Here is a 13866-nt window from a genome sequence, read left to right on the forward strand (position 1 = left end):
ATATGTGGAAACTGAGGCCCATAGAAGGAAAGGGACTTAGGACGATAGGATTTAAAATCCAGAGCTAAGAAGGGACTTCTGAGGTCATCTAGCCCAACCCTCTCTTTTTACAGATGAGGACACTGAGGCCCAGAGAGAGGAAGGGACTTGCCTAAGGTGGTACAGGTAGTAAGCAGAGGTAGGGTCATCAGATTCTAAGACTAGTACCATATTGAGAGGGATGTTAGGTGAGTTTGCCATGGATTTCCATTTAGAAATGTCAGGCTCTAGACCTTGATTTTCTTTCAGAGACTTTACATACCCCCACTGGAGAATCTGCCCAAATGGGCCAACATGCCTGCATCCTCACATACAATCACACAATCCAAGCACAAGGTACCACACGGGCCACAGTCACCTCAGAGAAAATTGACAAAATGCTCATTTAATGATGGCATTAACCTGAGGAGTGTTCAGACAGAGGTGGGTGGCTGGGCCAAGCCCCCAGGCAGAAGCAGCTCTGGGCTGTCCATCTTCTGGGCATGCTGCTCTCCAGAGAGCTGGCCTTCAAGCAGGGTGAGGGCACCCCAACTTCCCCTCCCACCTTGATTTGCTAAATAAAGACTAAAAATCAGTCTGAGGAACTACATACAAAATACATTCAGAGACCCCCAAGGCCCCTGGGCTCGGGAGTCCCGTGGTATACAGATGTCCACACCCAGATGAAGACAAGGGATTCGAGGGATCAAGTCAAGTCTAGGAATGTGGGTGAGGGAGAACTGAGGGATTAAGGGCGTCCCCTCTCCCAAGGGGAAGCAGGTTCCTCATACACCTCTTAAAAAAATATATTCTTTGTTGGCCTCCAGCCACCTTTCAGGTGTGCTTCTCTCCTGGGAGTGAGCAGAAGATGAAGGCAGAGGGAGCATTCCAAGCAACAGGGGACTGCACATGATGGACACAGTCGGAAAGAATCTGTGTGGACACCATATGGCTTCTGTATCCACATCACAAGGCGGGAAGGCTGTCAGGTGTTACTGAGGACCTTGGTGGATGAGAACATGGGGATGAGGGCTCTGGGATGGAGGGAGTGGGCTGCACCTTCCCATACTAAGCCGAAGAAAGCCATCTCTGTGGGACGGACATTCCAGAGCCTCGGGTCCCCTGGAATCCTTTGGTTTGGTGCCTCCAGGACGAGAAAGCAGTTTTTGTCTAGAGATGTCTTTCTCCCTCCTTTCCCACCCCTCTCCGGTCCTTTAAAAGTCTCTCCAAGAAAAGCAGGCATGTCTTAGGGCTGGAGGCCAGTCTATTTATGTTCATAGGGAGGTAGAAGTCAAGCCAGGTGGGTGGGACTGGTAGAACGCAGGGATCTGGTTGAGACTTAAGGATTCCTGTTCTGGGCAGTTAGATCACCATGCATTAGGACCCCCTACACCTCTTAAGCCCTCTGAGCCTCAGTTTTCTCATCTAAGGAATAGGGATAATAAAACCTGCAGCACTTATCTCCAAGAGCTCTAAAGGGACTTTGTAGACCTTCAATCACCATGGGAATGCATTGCCAATTTTTGTTCTAGAACCAGGATTTCATTGGCCTGGAGAGTTCCAGGAGTGGGAGTTCCTTCCACCAATGTAGAATAGCAATTTGTCAGTATTTTATGGTCTTAGGATTGTCTAAGGCACCCCTGGAGATGTTAAGTGACTTCCCCAGGGTCATACTGCTAGTATATGGCAGTCGCAGTAGAATCTAGGTGTTCTTGACTCCCAAGGTGCTCTCTGTCTTGCTAGAAATGTTTACTTCCCTAAGTGTCCAAGCAGTACACACACTCTCTGTATCTGGACCTGGAAAAGGAGGCACCAAATGACACGAGGTTCAAGGGAGTTTGTCTGTCTGTTGGCTGCCATGGAAGAGAACCTCATCCTAGGGCTGTGATCTCCCTCCATGTGTGCCTGTCCTTTCTCTCCCTGGTGGGCATTGAGGCCCTCTCCAGTGTGGTCCTCATTTTTCCTATGCCTGTAGAGAGTTGGAGCAAGGTAGGTGAAAAATCAAGTCCCATTGGTTACGGGCTCCTGAGGGCCACAAGTGCCTGAGGTCTTTTCCTTAGCTCACCAGCTCAGCCAGGAAGTGCAGGACCCTCAGACAAGCAGGGGTTGCTCTGGGATTTCCTATACCACATTTTAGGAACAGAATAAAAAAAAAACAAAAACCTTACCTTCTGTCTTAGAACTGATACTAAGTACCAGTAAGGGGTTTTGATTTTTTGTTTTAGCATCAGTAAAGGTTTTTAATCTTCTGACTTAAAGTAGATACTGAGTATCAGTCCCAGAGCAGAAAAACAATAAGGGCTAGGCAACTGGAGTTAAATGACTTGCCCAGGGTCACACAGCTAGGACATGCCTCCAGCTAGATTTGAACTCAGATCTCCTATCTCCAGGTCTGACTTTCTATCCTAACTGTCCCAGCAACAACAGAAATTGACAAGTAAAAATAGCATTATTAAAGAACAAGCCCAGATTCTCTTAAGACTGAGGCATCTAGGATTTTTTCAGTCTTAAAATTTTCCTGTGTGGGATATCTTTCCATCAAAGTCATGGAAACTAAAAAGTCTTCCAAGTTGGTAAAGGCCAGAAGTGGGATTTGAACCCAGGTCTTCCTGATGCCAAGACTAGCATGCTTTCTATATGCCACTCTTTCTGTATTGGCCTCAAGAACTTACTAATAATATTTGATATTTAGACTTGCACATGAATGTCTGTAAAGCACTCTTTCTGCAGTCTTATGTGATTCTTATAACAGGAGCCTGTGAAGGTAGATGCTGCAGATAGTATTCTCCCCATTTGGTAGATTTAGAAACTGAGGCTAGAAAGATTCTGACTTACTTATGGTCATATAGCTAACAGGTGTCAGAAGTGGGGTACTCTCTTGAAGCCAGAACTGTCCCTCTCATACCTTCATATTCTCAGCAGGGAATTGGGGGAGGGCACCAGAAGAGGATCAGGTGAACAAGCTGGGGTAGAGTGGGGGACATGTTTGAAACTTTTTCTTTTCATCATTTTTTCCTACTTCACTGGTCAGATCTGCAGGATAATCATTTCTTTTCCTGGCCCTATTCCCATGAGGTGAGCCTTCTCACTCCAAGGCAGAAACTAATCAATTGAGGGGAGGAAACAGTCATGAAGACCAAGGGTAATAATCAAGGAAATGTTAAATAGAAGAGGGCTTGAATTGGCACCACTATCAGTGGTCTTGAAGGTGAAGAGACAGTGAGAAAGAAAGAGAAGGCAGAGGATATATGGGAAGAGAGACACACGGGAAGACAGAGACAGGCAGAGGAAGAAACAGACAGACTCAGAGAAAGGAGACAGAGACAATTAGACATGAGGAGAGAAAGAAGGTAAGAAGAGAGCAAGATAGGGAAAAAAGAAAAAAGAGAATGAATAGAGAGAGATAGAGATGGGTGGAGATAGATGGAAACAGAAAGAAGAGACAACGAGGGAGAGGAGGAGAAAAAGAAAAAAGAAAGGAAGGAAGGAATGAGGGAAGGAACAAAGGAAGTTATGAAGGAAGGAAGGAACAATGAAAGGAAGAAAAAAGATGAAAAGAGGATGAAAGGAAGACAGAAATGTGTGTGTGTGTGTCTGTGTATGTAATGTGCATGTGCCTGAACAACCTATTGGATTGGTGGAAATGTCTGAACAACCTCTTATGGATGAGTTGGTTTTCATGCAGAGAATTCCTGAATAGGAATAGCAGCAAAATGGGTCATCCAAAAAGCCAAGACTGAAATGTAGTCCAATGCTCTGGTGCTCTGAGAGTATGGGGCTGGTCTACTCTGCTGGGGTCCTTGGTCCTCCTCCTTCCCTCCCTCCCTCCCTCCCAATATACTTTTCTCCCCACAGGCCTCCCCATCATCTTGGGTAGTAGTCATCCGGGACTCCTGTGAGGTTCCTTAGTTTGAGGGCTCTGTCCACCATCTTGATGTAGGAGTTGATGGTGTTCTGCATCTCAGGGGTGTAAGGATCATACTCTAGTTTTCTCAACCCTGAGCGCTTAAAGTTTCCATCCTTCTGGCCCTCCACACATAGAAGCCTGTCCTCAAAGACATCCACATCCAAGAGGCTGACCATCCTCTCCAGCTGGGTGAACAGGTCCTGCTTGAGGTCTTCAAAGTGTACCACCAACACTTTCTTGCCATACTTCAGCCAGTCCAATGTGTGTGTGGCCCACCATGGCGCATAATTCTTCACAAACTCTGGCCACTCTGAAAGAGAAGGAATAGTGAATGAGCCCTCAAAGGAGGTACTGAGTAATATAGTATAAGATTTGAAGTCAGAAGACTCAGGTTCAAATTTTGTCTCCAACATCATGTGACTTTGGGTATCAATTAATTTCCTGTGGACTTCAGTTTCCTATTTTGTAAAGTGAGGGGTTTGGACTCAATGGTCTCTGAAGTTTCCTCCAACACTAAACTCATGTTCTGACTGATCATAAACATTCATCCCCTATTGTGGAACAGTTTGGGGGAACAAGGGTAAAAAGAAAACTTGTTTCTGAGTACAGGTCCTACTGATAGATTTTTGGTTTTATAATGAGGGGGAAGTCAGAAGATTTGAGTTCAAGTCCTAGCTTTACTATGAGACCTTGTTCAGGTCACCTCTCCACTTCAGGTCTTTTTTCCTCTCTAAAATGATGGGGCTCCATTAAATGACCCACTTCCTTTAAACAATCCATGGCCTTTCAGAAGACCACAGAAAGGAGCTTTGGTTGGAATTCTGGGTCCACCGGCATGGATGCTAAATAGCAAAAGAAATATATTTACAGTAAAGATTTCTCTTCTTTCCTCCATCAATGGCTTTCCCCTCACCCTAGCCCACCTCTATGATGCTTCAAATCCTTGGGAATTTTTACTGCCTGTAACAAGAAGACTTTTTCAAATCACAGAAGCACATTATTATATTCTATCTGCCTAATTGGGCCCAGACTGTTATAATGGGTTAAGACCAGATGCATGTGAATGATTAAAAAAGATCTAGCATTTATGTAGCTTTTAAAAATTTCAAAGTAAGAGATTAGAACACTCTATATAACCTTTTTTATAGATGGGAAAGTAGATGTTGAGAGAACTATAGTCTTGCCCAACCAAGATCACACTATTGTCATACCAGGATCCAATCTCTCAGCCCAAGGGATCTTTTTTTCTGATTTTTTTTTACTGGTGGTATTGTGAAGAGAAGGCTGGATTTTTTTATAGATGAAGAAACTGAGGCAGAGTTAAGTGACTTGACCAGGGTCACACAGTTAGTAAGTGTCTGAGGTCAGATTTGAACTCGGGAATAGGAGTCTTTCTGATTCTAGGCTAACACTCTATCCATGGCACCACTTAGCTACCATGTTTAGTCATTTTTCAATGGAATTATAAGACTTGAGTTCAAATCTTAAAGTTGCTTCTTACTACTTGTGTGGCCTTGGGCAACCTCCCCAGTTTTCAGTGGCCTCATATGGAGAATAAAATGTTGGACTAGAGCAGGTGTTCTTAATTGGAATTCTTAAAGACCCAAGGAATCCCTGAATAGATCTCAGAAAGTCTATGAACTTTTTTTACTATCTTGATAACTGTTATTTCAACATAATCAGTTTCCTTTGTAATCCTATATACTTTATTTAATGTATTTAAAAACTTATTTCTGCTATGTGTCCACATATATGTGTATATATTTGGAACAGACATATAAAGAGAGTAAATAGAAGTGAATTCAAAGGAGTTAGGGAGAGAGGGTCCTAGCAGTTGGGACACCAAGAAAGGCTTCATGAAGAAGATGGCACCTGAGCTGTGTCTTCTGGTGGATGGGAATCTTAGCAGGAGTGGATGGGGAATGATCCAAAGAAAACTGTGACTTTAGGCTGAATTCAGAGAAGGGCGCTGTCCAGAACCAAAGTGCTGACATCCCCACTGTACTCTGTTCCTTGTCCCACATTTTGCAAAGGCTTTCAACAAGGATGAGCAACATGAAGAGAGAGGGTGACCAGTATGGAGAAGGGACTCAGAGACATGTAATCCAAGGAAGTAAGTTAAAATTGAATATATTTAACCTAGTAATGATTTAGGGAAGCAGGGGAGAGATTAGGGGACATGATTACTGTCTAGACGGTGAAGTGGATATAGACTTGGACCTGGATTCAAATCTAGCCTCAGACACTTCATTGTTATATGTCTTTAGGCAAGTCCCTTAACCTTGATTTGCCTCAGTTTCCTCAACTGTAAAGTAGGGATAATAATAGCATCTACTTCCCAGAGTTATGGTGAGGATCAAATGTAAAGTGCTTAGCATAGTGCTTGTCACAAAGTAGATCTTAATAAATGTTGTTATTATCTGAAGAGCTATCATGTAGAGGAAAAAAAACTCAGCCTTATTCTGTTTGGCCTCAGAGCCATGGGGGAAGTTACAGGGAAGCTGATGTCAATTCAGTAGTAGAGAAACTTTCTGGAAATTAGAGCCATTGAAAAAATGGAACAGACGGTTCCATAATGCAATGAGTTCCCTGTCTTTGGAGGGAAAACTGGAAGAATTTTGTCTGAGATGCTGAAGGTGAGGATTTCTGTTTTGAGACTATCTGGAATATATAATCAAGCTTTCTTTCAGTGCTGAGATTCTATGGCTTGCCCATGTCCTGGCACAGATATGCCATGGATGGCATGAAGGAACTCAGAGCCCTTGGTTACAATTTGATTCAATTCAACAAATATTTTTAAGCCCATACCATGGGTAAATGACTGCCCTAGGTGCTGGGGATACAAAGGCAAAAAAGGAAATAATTTTTGTCTCTAAGAGCTCTCATTCTAATAGCCATAATCCCTTGAGCACACAACAGTAGTCAGTGGATAGAGAGCTAGGCATAGAGATAGGAGGTCCTGGATTCAAATGTGGACCTTCCTGTGTGACCCTGGGCAAATCACAACCCCAATTGCTAAGCCCTTAACACTCTTCTGCCTTAGAATTGATAGTATTGACACTAAGACAGAAGGCCAGAGTTTTAAAAAAGGGACAGACCTCTCCCACCCATTTACACTGATAGCTTCCTAACATCCTGGCAGACCCTGAAAGACTATGTAGGGTTGAGTCTTTACTCAGGCTAGCACAGTATAACTTCCTCCCTGCTCAGTTCCCTCCTCTTATGATCCAGGCTTTTCCCTCAGACCCTAGACTCTGCTCCACCCACAGTCATAGGACCAGAATATCTTTTTGCTTCACTGGTAAATTGATCATTGCACTTAGAAATGGAAGCAATCTTACAGACCATCTGGTACAATTTCCTCATTTTATAGATGGGGAAATGGAGGCCCAGGGAGATAAACTAACACCCCCATGCCTGGTTAATAGCTTACCTGCACTTAATTCCCCAAAGAATCATTAAGCACAGTATCTAATTCTTTACGCAGATCTAGGACAATTCAGTTTGTGTCATAATATCATATAAAACATGGGCACATAGCTAATATATCCTCAGCTCAGGTGCCAACTCTTAAGTAAAGACCTTTTCTGAATCTTCACTACTCCTCTCTCTGTGGTTAGTATTTTCTTGGTCTTCTGAAAATTAACAATATTTTGTATTTCTTTATCTGTGTACACATTGTGTCCCCCCCAGGTGAATGCCAATTCCCTGAGGGTTTAAGCAGCTTTGTCTTTGCACCCCCAGCCCCTTAAGCAGTGCCCTGCATGTTGTATGTGCTTCATTAAAGTTTGTGGACTTGAATTTGAAGGTGGTCAAACTAGAATTCAAATCCAGATCTTTTCAGTCTCTTTCCCAGGGTAGGGCATTGGATAAAAAATTGAGACTGGAGTCAAGAAGACCTGAATTCAAATCCAACCTCAGATACTTACTAGTCTATGTGACCCTGGCCAAGTCACTTCACCTGAACCTCAGTTTCCTTATTGGAAAACGAGTGCACTCGATGGCCACTAAGATTCTTCCCAGCTCCATTTATTATCCTACAGTCCTCAATGAGCTCGGACTTTGACCTCACTACTCCAGGTCCCTGAGCCATTTCATCTCCAAGTGCTTTTTGTTGGGGGGGGAGCAGTGATAAGCTGGGGAGTCCGGAAGCCCTTCCAGTTATCCCTGGTTTCTTGGTAACTGATCATAGCATGCATGTCCTGCAATAAACATTGCTAATGGGCACTAGTTCATCCAGAGCTAGAATAGAGGCATGTTCCTGTAACTCACGAGGCATGTGAGCTCTATCTAGGTCTCTGCTTCTCTGTCTCATTCTCCTGCAGGAACCCATGCCTGATTAATAGCTTAACTGCACTTAATTCCCCAAAGAATCATTAAACACAGTATCTGTTTCATTACACAGATCCAGGACAATTCACCTTGTGTAATCATATCACATAAAACTTTGCTTTGGATTTGCTCCAGGGAGATCATAAAATTAATGTCATGGAACAAAATCCAGATTTTACAGGGGCCTTCAGCCTGGATGGGGGAGATGCCCAGCTGGAACTGGGGGTGTGGTATGGTGGTGAGAGGCAGTGCTGTGTCTCCAACAGCTGCATGCACTATCCCTGAGAGAGGGCAGCCTGCTGCAAAGTCCAGTACTATTGAGACTTTCCAGACTGGCCCTTCTCCTTATTGATGAAACTCAGGAAGGACTGGACTCTGGAAGCAGAGAGCCTTTGGACCTTTAAACAGAAGGGAGAGGTGGTTATGGAGAGAGGACTGGCATAAGAGTCAAGGGACCCAAGTTCAAAACTCAGCCTTGTTGTTTACTTATTCATGTGATCTTGGACAAGCCAGGTAGAATGGAAAGAGCATGGATTCTAGACTCAGAGGTCTTGGGTTTGACTTTCACCTCTAGTTGTATCATCTTGGGTTAGTCTTTTCCCTAGGTCTTAGTTTCATTATGTATAAAATGAAGGGGGTTGAAATAGTTGGCCTCTGAAGTTCCTTTGTAGCTCTAAATCAATGAACCCTCTCTAGCCTCAGTTTATTCTTCTGTAAAATGAGGGGAATAGGAGAAATATGGAAATATATATTGTAGGAATGTCCAGGTATAACCTATATTAGAGTATTTACCACCTCAGGGAATGGGAGGAAGGTAGGGAAGGAGAAATTTTGAATTATAAAATGTCAGAAGACAATAGTTGAAAATTATTTCTACAGGTAACTGAAACACCCCACCCCCCAATAAAAATAAATGAGGAGAGTAGAACTAGATGACCCATAAAGTCCTTTGTAACTCTAAATCTTGGACAGCTAGGTGGCACAGGGGAGAGAGAACTAGGCATTGAGTCAGGAAGACCTGAGTTCAAATTTGGCCTCCCATACTTACTAGCTGTGTGACCCTGGGCAAGTCACTTAACCCTGTTGGCCTCAGTTTCCTTAACTATAAAATGAGCTGGAGAAGAAAATAGCAAACTCCAGAATATTAAGGGGGCATAATTTCTTTAAAAAAAAATTCAATATTGTAACTATATGAAGCAATATTTTATATATGTCATAATCGTATTATTCAATATAGCATTAACAATATATTTAATATTTGTTAATAATTATGTTATTAAGTATACTAATATTAATGATATCATTGATATTATAATATTTTCAATATCAATTTTTCAATATCATAAAATAATTCAATATCAATTTTCCATATCACCAAGAAAACCCCAAATGAGGTCACAAAGATTCAGACATGAGTAAAATGACTGAACAACAACAAACCCTAAATCTATGATCCCTCTCTAAATTCAGTTTCTTCATTTTAAAGATGAGTGAGGTTGGGTTTATAAGGTCTATTGTAGCTCTAAATCTATGATCCCTCTCTAACCTCAGTTTCTCCATCTGTAAAATGAGGGGAGTAGAACTAGATGCCATAAATCTATGGTCCCTCTTTGGTTTCAGCTTCCTCATTTGTATAGAGTACCAACTCTGCTATAGGGTGGCAGCTTCCTCCGAAGAGTGGAGCCACCCCACTCTGTGGATCAGGGTTGCCATATTTATTGGGGTCTGGTCAATTAGCATTTCCCTTTCCAAATTCAGGTGGAGGGATTTTTGGGGTTTGTTGCCAAAGGGAATAAGGAGCATGTACAAGAATGGGGGCCTCAATGCTTAGGTTCCATGTTCCTGCATTGTCCACCTTGCCATTATTTGTCAGGGAGAGGTCTTGATGCCATTCCAGAGTGGGAAACATGGGAAGGGGATACAGTACAGTGGAGGATCACTATAGATAATTACTTATTTCTAAGAACAATACCAGCCTACAAAGCTGATGCTGTGTAGAACGTTACAGATCACAGTCCCCTCCCAGCTCTGACACCCCCTGTTCTAAGCTTCCTCCTAGCTCTGACACTTCCTGTTCTAGGCTCTCTCTAAGCCCTGATGTCCCCTGTTCTAAGCTCCCTCCCAGCCCTGACATTCCATGTTCTAAGCCCTCTCTCAGCTCTGACATTCCCTGTTCTAAGCCCCCTCCAGCCCTGACATTCCCTGTTCTAAGCCCCCTCCCAGCTCTGACATTCCCTGTTCTAAGCTCCCTCCCAGTTCTGATATCCCCTGTTCAAGGCCCCTCCCGGCTCTGATATTCCCTGTTCTTTGATTCTGACCAGCTTTGAGCTTCTCATGAATTTAAGGCCCCTTTTAGCTCTCCCCAGATATGTTCTATGCTCTCTGGGGATCCTTCTTAGGGCCTCATTCTCAGGCTCTTACCCTCAACTTCCCCCCAGCCCTGCCTGAGCCCATCCCCATCTCCCTTCCCGCTGGGGAGGGAATCCGGCAGGGAGCTCTCTGGGGTTGCAGGATGCAGCAGCCATTGCCTTTAAAGAGGAGTGGAATGGAGGGGAGCAGATGTTCCCCGAAGCTCGAGATTTTTAACTCTTTCCAATGGCATTGGTTTCATGGGAGCAATTAGGAAATTGCTATAATTAACTGCATCCACAATATGCTTTTGAGCAGCACTGCAGAGAGGGTGGTGACTCTGGAGCAGCTGGGACCCAGTGGGGGGGTTCCGGGGGGCCTGGAGGAAGCCCCATCACCCACAGGGGCTCCGGGGTGCTCAGAAGAGGTGGCTTACAAGAGGGCAAAGAGGCTAACAAACGCGATTGAGTTAAACAGACAGTGTCCACACGAAGGAGGAGTATTTGAAATGAGCTTGTCATAGAAAGGACCCGGCATCCCATAGCTACCTGCTCTGTGCACACTCCACAGATGGCCGAGGACCCCGCACTAGCCCCAGAGCTCCTGCCCCCCCCTCCATGCCCGATTTTCTGAGCCTGTTTCAGACCTGCTTGGAGATGGGATGGGAAGCCTGACCCTGCATGGGGCCTTACCTTTGCCTTTCCAGTGGGCCTGCGAGGCAAAGCCAATATGGCCACCATACTTGCGGTTGAACTCAGCCATGAGGGCCTTGTAGGGGTTCCGTATGAGCAGGATGGCGGCATCGAAGGCCTCGATCTCCTTCTGGCCACTCTCGTGGGTCTTGATGCAGATGGTGCGCCCACTCCTCCAGTGGTCCCTCTCACCCCTAAACCCTGCTCCCCAGAAGAAGACAAAGAGAATCATTAATAGTGAGACAGGGGGACTGGTCCCCTGTCATTGGTTCAACAGCATTTTCAACTGTCTTACCAGCAATAATAGCTTGGCACATTCTGGTTATAGGAGGGCTCTCATACCTATTATCTCACCATTTTCATAAAGCACAAGTCTTTGCATGTGACTCCCTATCTCAACATTTTTCCATGGCTCCCTATTAACCCTAGGATAAAATACAAACTCTTGGGCTCAATTTAGTTCCAGTGTCCTTTGCCAGTCTTATGTCATATTGTTCTCCTTTATGCCCTCTCCTTTTCAGCTAAACCAGTCCACTTGGTGTACCCTTACAAGCATTCCATTCCCCATCTCTTTCTTTTTAAAAAAAATCCTTACCTTCCATCTTAGAATCAATACTGTGTATTGGTTCCAAGACAAAAGACCATTAAGGGCTCAGCAATGGGGGTTAAGTGACTTGCCCAGGGTCATGCAGCTAGGAAGTGTCTCAGGCCAGATTTGAACTCAGAATCTCCCATCTCTAGGCTTAGCTTTCTTTTCCTCCTCCTTTTTTTAAATTTAGAAAAATTTTCCATGGTTCCATGATTCATGATTCTCCCTCTTTCTCCCCCCTCCTGAAGCTGACAAGCAATTCTGCTGGGTTATACATGTATCATTGTTCAAAACCTATTTCCATGTTATTGATATTTGCAGTAGAGCAATCCCATCCCATCAAAGCACATGATTGATCATATGTTTTTCTTCTATGTTTCTACTCTCACGGTTCTTTCTCTGGATGTGGATAGCATTCCTTCTCATAAGTCCCTCAGAATTGTTCTGGATCACTGCATTGCTGCTAGTAGAGAAGTCCATTACATTCAATTGTGCCACAGTGTATCTGTCTCTGTGTACAATGTTCTCCTGGCTCTGCTCCTCTCACTCTGCATCACTTCCTGGAGGTTGTTCCAGTTCCCATGGAATTCCTCCAGTTCATCATTCCTTTGAGCTCAATAGGATTCCATCATCAACATATACCACAATTTGTTCAGCCATTCCCCAATTGATGGGCATCCCCTCAGTTTCCAATTTTTGGCCACCACAAAGAGCACAGCTATGATTCTTGTACAAGTCTTTTTCCTTATTATCTCTTTGGGGTACAAACCCAGCAGTGCTATGGCTGGATCAAAGGGCAGACAGTCTTTTATCGCCCTTTGGGAATAGTTCCAAATTGCCCTCCAGAATGGTTGGATCAATTCACAACTCCACCAGCAGTGCATTAGAGTCCCAGTTTTTATAGGTTTGGCTTTCAACCCACTGAGCCACCTATCTCTTTCCTTTGCGCAAACTGCTTCCCTTTCCTGAAATGCTCCTTCTCCTCACCTTTGCCTTTGGTATCCCTTCAAGGTTCACCTCACATGCCACCTTCTAGAGGAAACCAGACCCCTTTGATTGCTGACATTCTTTCTTTCCTCCTCAAATTATCATCTATAGCCTGAACTATTTGCATGCCATTTTCTCCAGTAGAATGTAATCTCCTTGAGGGTAGGAATAGTTTCTATTTTTGTCTTTGTATCTCCAACACTGAGGGCAACGACTGGCATACAGGAAGCCCTTAATATGGATCTGAATGAATTGGATCCACTAATCAAGCAAATATGCATAAACAAATATTTAGAAATAAAACAAATATTTTTAAAATGCCTACTAAGTACCAGGCACTGTCCCAGACAGGACACAGAGAATACAAAAATAAAAGGGACTCTGCCCTCAAGGGGCTTACATTTTATTGCAGAAAGTACAACAGGCGTAAATAGTTAATACAAACTACAAGGTAATTTTTAGTTTTGTTTGCTTGAGAGGGGAGACACTGACTAACTGCTGGAGAGGTTAGGGAATGCTTCATGTAGGAGGTGATGCTTCATCTCATTATTAAAGAAAACTAGAGATTTTCAGAGGTGGACATGGGGAGCAAAGGCATCCCAGGAATGGGAATGGCAGAGGCAAATATATGGAGATGGGATATCCTATGTGTGTGGTGGCTCATTCAAGTGCAGATTATGAGTTTTCCTGACTTGTACAAAGTCATACCATTGGTGAGAAGAGATAGGATTTGAACTGAGATCCTTCAGATCTAAGATTTTGCATTGTGTCATGGGCTGCCTAAAGTTTCATAAAATAGTATTTACTTTGCTCTGTCACCATCCTTAAATTGGGGTTCGAAGTGGCAGACCCTGCCTTTAGCACCCTAAAATTTAGGTCACAGTAGGCACACTGGACTTTAGTCTGGGCTCTCAGTGTATTCAAGAAGTGGCCTGGCTTACTATGGCCATTTTCTGCTCTTTTCTATTATGTGTGTGGCCAATGGTCTATCC

General features: G+C 43.8%; 1 protein-coding gene across 2 annotated transcripts in view; it reads right to left on the reverse strand.

The window, feature by feature from the left end:
- Positions 1–398: 398 nt before the first annotated feature.
- The window catches only part of WSCD2 (WSC domain containing 2), a 160784-nt gene continuing 147316 nt past the window's right edge, over positions 399–13866 (reverse strand). For both annotated transcript variants that reach the window (XM_007489968.3, XM_007489969.3), the window contains 2 exons: positions 11299–11499; positions 399–4235 (listed from right to left, as the gene is read on the reverse strand). In XM_007489968.3, the coding sequence (XP_007490030.1) occupies positions 3883–4235; positions 11299–11499 (554 nt within the window). In that variant the 3' untranslated portion in view covers positions 399–3882. The remainder of the gene's footprint in view (positions 4236–11298; positions 11500–13866) is intronic.

Source organism: Monodelphis domestica, chromosome 3 (assembly GCF_027887165.1).
Source record: "Monodelphis domestica isolate mMonDom1 chromosome 3, mMonDom1.pri, whole genome shotgun sequence".
Lineage (NCBI taxonomy): Eukaryota > Metazoa > Chordata > Mammalia > Didelphimorphia > Didelphidae > Monodelphis > Monodelphis domestica.